The 6331-nt window shown below is 27.0% G+C and overlaps 1 protein-coding gene across 1 annotated transcript; it reads right to left on the bottom strand.

The window, feature by feature from the left end:
• Positions 1-2592: 2592 nt before the first annotated feature.
• LOC101499955 (uncharacterized) lies at positions 2593-4685 on the bottom strand. The gene has a single exon (XM_004492067.4). It carries the CDS (start codon positions 3911-3913, stop codon positions 3077-3079), a length of 837 nt encoding a protein of 278 aa, XP_004492124.1. The 5' UTR covers positions 3914-4685; the 3' UTR covers positions 2593-3076.
• Between the last annotated feature and the right edge of the window lie 1646 nt (positions 4686-6331).

Here is a 6331-nt window from a genome sequence, read left to right as displayed (position 1 = left end):
TATATATATATATATATAGGAGTTTAGGGTGTTACACTTTTGTTTCTCAAATGGATTGCTTGAAGGATTTATTTTCACCGTTTTTATTAGGTTGTTGTATATAGCTTCTTTTTTTTTTGGGTTAAAGAACTCTACAAATTTTAATTTGAGATTTTTAACAGTTTCTTTTTTAAAGAAGATATGGATGAAGAGAATAAAGAGAAAAAAGGATGATGATATTTAAAAAAATTAGAGGTGGAAAAATTATTATTAGTTATAGTGATACTAATTATCACTTTCCAACCGTTTTAAGTTAAACTTGAACTCTATTTATAATATAAAGTTCTTATCACTAAACTCACACATCTTGGAGATGAAGATGACTATTATTAAAGTTTTTAATTATTTTTTAGAAAATCTACAATTATTTTATACTAATGATGTGGAAAATATAGATAGAGACATATAAGAATTTTTTGAAAAAAAATATAGAAAAAGGAAAACCACATGCATATTCCAGAAAATAAAAGACCTAAAAAAAATTAAAGTGTTAAAAAAAGTACCAAATAGTGTTTTTGCGTAAATTAAATTAAGTGAATTTTATTTGTATATAATTATTTATTTATTTAATGAGATATATAAATAATTACTATACCGTTTCCTATTATTTAAACTATAGAAAAGTTGATTAATCAAATAAATTAATTTATATACATTATTGATTGAAAAGTTTTCCACATGCATCTAATAATATGCTGCCACATCATTTAACTATTTTATATAAATAATATTTTTGAATTAAACTGTTAATCAAATTGTTTTCTGAAATACTTTAAATTTATTTTTTTATTTTACACTTCCTAATAGTATCTCTATACAATCTAAGAATTAATAAATTGAAAAAAGAAAAAGGATTATGTACTATCAGTGTAAATTTACATTAACAATTAGTATGATTTATTAATTTTATCAACTGACCACATGAGTAAAGTGCATCATAAAATAACTATCAAAGTATAAAACTGTTCGCATTGATAACACAAAAAGTGTTTAAGAGAAATATTTACCTACATTATAGAATTAAATAAATTTTTAATTTTCATAAAGTTTTAAAATTTTATTTTAATGCTTATAAAAAAATCTCCAACTTTTTAGTTTTAAAATTTTTCTTTATTCATTTTTAATTACTATTTAAAAAATTATATAAAAATTAATACTTTTAATTTCTATAAAATCAAAATAAGGACTAAAATAAATTAAAAAATATAATTTTATAAAGAATAAAAACATATCCAATCTTAATTATAAATTCATTCCTTATTCTGACTTGGTATGATTCTTCAACGTGGTAGTGGGGTTAGAAAGAGCGAACCTTTCGGTCATATGACCCACGAGACATATTCACGGGCATTTGCTTCCCTTGTTGTTTAGCAAAAAGCCACTAAATCAGAACCTCTCTTTTATCATATTTGTCACTTAGTTATGTTGTGCTTGACGTTTCTATGAACAATATGCACATTTAATACTTCACTACAACTTTATGAATTTGGATTAGACATAGAGACTCTATCATTCACTTGTTTGTCTCGGTCGTCTGATTTACCATCAACGATGAAGATGTTTTAATGATAATTTTGTAAAAGTATAATGTAAATTGACAGATCTTAAATCAAGGGATAAAATTGATTTGAGTGTTCTTTTAATAATAGTGGATCTAAGTCTTAACTTTAGTGGCTAAAAAATAGTGACAAAAAAGGAAATTGATTGGATAAAGTTATTCATACCATCTAATCTTGATAAGAATTCTTTTGATAGTTTTTTTGGTTCTTAGGACCATTTACATTTTAATTGCATGTTTTAGACTCATTTTGCCTAATCATAAGATAAGTGGTGGGATTAAAATTGGATAGTCTATCCCATAAACTACAGCCGACCAAATGATAAAAGATCGCGGTGATATTTGATATGTTCAGACGGATATTCAAATATAAAACAGAGATAAAAAGAAATTGAACATGAGTGTGCATGAGTGCGGGTCGACCCGCCAATCTGATCACTCAGTCCAATCCAATTCAATTTTTATTTGTACTTAATCACTTTTAGAAATTTTGTCAAAACCGAATCAACTCAACCGGCGTACACCCCTAAATAAATGAAAAATTGTTTGACTATATATCAGGGCAAATAGGATCCAATTTTGACTCATAAGATAAATTACTAAAAACAACTTTTTATTTAAAACAATTTTTAATTTTTTATATTTTTATTTTAAATTAATCCTAACAAATAATTTTTTTCAAAATAATATTTAAAAAAAAGTGATTTTGCACGGGGGGGGGGGAAGAAAACTGTAACAAACAGACCCATAACTGTGACCGTGTAAAATCTAGGTTGGACAAAGAAACAGAAAAACATGACATGGGACAATGTTGATTCAATATATGTCTCATTCAAAGTCTTATAAAGAAAAGAAAATGAAATAGCACAAACACTTCAATGTCTTTTAGACATATGCATGTATGTAAGTGTAGGACCATTTCATCACTATAAAAAAATTATCAATTATTATGACAGTGGCATGTCAGATACATTAGAAAAATGAAAAAAATAAAATCAAATAAAATGGTGAGCATGGAAATTTTAATAAAAATTCATTGTTTCCATATCTATTGAAACATTGAGAGTACATCTCACAAGTGATTTGGCAGATTAAAATATAGCTGCATCACACAACAACTCACTGAAGAAACAAATTCCTAAACTTAGGAAAAAAAAGTGAAATTCTTCACAATGTAATTAGAAAAATTAATGAAGAAAAAAAAAGGAACTTACGTCCTATGACGAATTAGCTGAAACCTTTCTCTCTAAATCTAACAGTCTTACGTCCTATGACGAAATATTGTGCAGCAGCTGTAGAAGATCCAAATTTAGTTTCGGTTGGTTTGAAGTACTAAGAGGCCTCGTAATTGACCGTCATAACTTTGGTGTTAGTAGAAACTTTTTCACTCTAAATTTAACAGTTTCACGACTGCTACACTATACAACAGCTGTAGAGGATCCAAAATCTCGATTTCTTCGGAATTGAGAGGTAAATGTGTCAAGAAGCTAACGGAAGTACCTGAGAAGTGCTTGAATGATACTGCTGTGGATGAAATTGATGATTAACCTCTCTTTCAAATTTCTTGTCAACAACAATTGTTAATAGAGAATCATCATCTTGCAATTTTCTCCTAAGCTTCTCTTCAGCTTCTTGTAAGAACTTAAATTTAGGAGGAGGTGATGATTTGATTTTATTGAACTCAGCATCAGTTGCTGATTCAAAAAGAGGGTTGAAACCATGTTGATTATAAGGACTAATACAATTAATAGGAGTAAAAGGAGGTGTAAAAAAATTTGGTGATTCAATAGGTGTCAAATAAGGTGTTTCAACATCTAATAAATCACCTAAACTTCTACCATTGGAATCTTTTCCACATTTAGATTTGTTTCCATCTTCAGATTCTAAATCTTCTTTTGATTCTTCAACTATTGTGAACAAAAATCTTGGAGGGACTAAAGGGTCATTTTGTTGCCTCATCATCATGTAATCTGCCTCCTCCATGCCATCTTGATCACCAAAGGTTTTGAAAAGAAAATCTTTGGTGTTTTGTGAATGAGATTGTTGTTGTTGTTGTTGTAATTCAGGGTCATGCACAAAATTTTCACATATTGTCATTGAAGAACAAAGATTTGGTGGAGTGAAAGATGTTGATGATGTTTTCCAACAAAACATGTGGAAAATTTCTTTCATAGGGTTAACATTGTCATTTTCAATCTCTCTTTTGATTATTCTCTTCTTCCACCATAATAAGTAGTAAACTTCAGCTACTAATGCCAATAAAAGACAACCAAAAACAATGCTTAGACCAAGACCTACACTACTCAAAGATTTCATCTTTTTTTTTTTTTTTTTCTCTCAAATCACACAAAAAAATTAACACAACTTTCTTAACCTCCTTTGATGTTCATTGGCCAAAATAATTAAAAGCTAATCTAAATATATCAAATTGACCAATGAAATACAAAAAAAAAATATTAAAAAGAAAATCATTTTTTTTGCATCATATTGTAAAGAAATTCATTACCTAATTTCATCAAAGAGAATAACATTGAAGAGTAGATGAGGAAAAAAACTTGGTAATTTACTTTAGTTTAAACCCTTTATGCTTAGATTTTGAAACTCAAGCATGCAAATTTGGATATTCTTTTTGAATAGAATTCAATGCAATATTGTAAATCATTCCAACCCCACCAATAATACTTTGACATAATAAAAAACCTTGTTGGCAAATTGTAAAGCCTCTTACAACACAAATCTTCAAAAGGGCCAATAAAAAAAGCTCCTTCTTTTTCTCTCTTGAAAGCAACACTTGCAAATCCTAAGCATGAACCTTTAGCTTTAAACTTTAACTCCACTTAAGATTCGCATCTCCTTATGGATTAGTCCCATCATTACCCTCAAAGATTTAAAACACTTGTGAAAAGATAAAGAAATATCTAGTATACCAAAAACCACTTTGTGGTGGTGCTCAAAAACAAGGAGCTAAAGAATTGAATTCAAGTGAGAGAGTGTTAGCAATGTGCCAATGTACCTGTCTGGCTGGCTTATGGTTGGAGGGTCTCTTCCTTCGAGAGAGGCTCACATGGGATTCAGAAAAAAAATAGGAAAATGACATGTCAATATGTCATTACATATTATTATTACTCCCTCCATTTCAAAACCAACAAAATATTTCATTAATTAGTTACAAATAAACACATTAAAATATATATTATTTAATTTGTTTCTACCTTTTATTATTTTTGTAAGTGGACCAAAAACTTGATGTCTAAATTTTGATGATTACACCAGAGTTTCTCTCAAAATAACATCACTTTAACAAACAAAAAAATTTATTTCAAAATGAATGTCAATATTTTGATTTTCAAGATAATTATAACTATTTTTTTTTCACCGTACCATTCAATGTTATATACACTATGTCTAAAATATCATTATATTTTTTATTTATAATAGTAAAAAACACACCAATAAATAATAAAAATAATTTAGCAAAAAAATAATATTATTTGATACAAAAGATTTACATAAAAAAGATAAAAAGATAAAAATATGATATTTTTGATCAATTAGCAATTAAATGACTGAGAAAGTGGATAGTAACACTCATCATTTACCTTGGCAAAATGATTATTCTGATGTATGTGGTTAATAAGTGCTCAATTGCATATGTTAACGAATAAAAAAATAAAAATTGAGTTCAAAACAAATTTTATTTAAAATTTTAAAAAATGAAATATACAAATTTCAAAACACGATTTCTATATTAGTTCTTTTATATGTGTCTTAATTAAAGTATTTGTTAACATAATAATAATAATAATAATAATAATAATAATAATAATAATAATAATAATAATAATAATAATAACTTGTGTATAAAATCTTTGATATAAAAGTCAAAATTATTAAAACTTCATAGGAATTGAATTTGAAACCTTATTATTTAAATTTCCCCATAACTCTGTTGACACTTGGCGGTGTGTTACTAGGTGACAATTTGGGAGGGACAATGATTCCTTATCGGAAAGTTTCCTATAACGCTTCTGGTTTCTTCAAATTTTAATCATGACTTTTGTCGATTAATGTTTTTTTTCTTCCATGATTTTTGTTTTGACTAATGAAATTATTTGGATGTGAAGTAACGTTGCTATTGCTTCCTTTGATTTAGTAGAGATCATGATACATATGATTTTATCCTAAAACAACAACTCGAATGGTTGTCATCGAGTAATAATTAATTAATTATTAGTTATATTATTATATAATTTTTATACATATTATAGTTTTTTTGGGTACAGTATACATATTAATTATCAACTATTATGTAATAATAATTGGAGGTTTGTATAAAAAATATCGACAGTTATATCATGTTTCCAACAAACATGTACAGGATGATGTTACCCAAAAAATATCAACATTTGCATTTGTATTAGAGTCTTAATTTGTTTTTCTGTAAGTTTTTTCATTCCTAATGATGCATTATATACACTAATGTAAATACTTAATTACTCAAATAAGATTCAAGTTTAAATTCACTGTATTGTATCCCACTAGACTCAACTCCATTAATTGTCTTACACTATTTTATTTTATTACATTAGATATGTCTTATATGTAATGTGTGTATATGATAGCACCTGGTTTTTCCTAAAAAAAAAATTATATACTAATTTATAGTTTAAATTTAATATAAGAACATGGGCCACACAAACCTAGGTGTCGGTCCGAGCTAGATAGTAGTTTAAT

Source organism: Cicer arietinum, chromosome 3, assembly GCF_000331145.2.
Source record: "Cicer arietinum cultivar CDC Frontier isolate Library 1 chromosome 3, Cicar.CDCFrontier_v2.0, whole genome shotgun sequence".
Lineage (NCBI taxonomy): Eukaryota > Viridiplantae > Streptophyta > Magnoliopsida > Fabales > Fabaceae > Cicer > Cicer arietinum.
The sequence above is the reverse complement of the archived record's forward strand: the minus strand, read 5'-3'. Positions and strand labels throughout refer to the sequence as shown.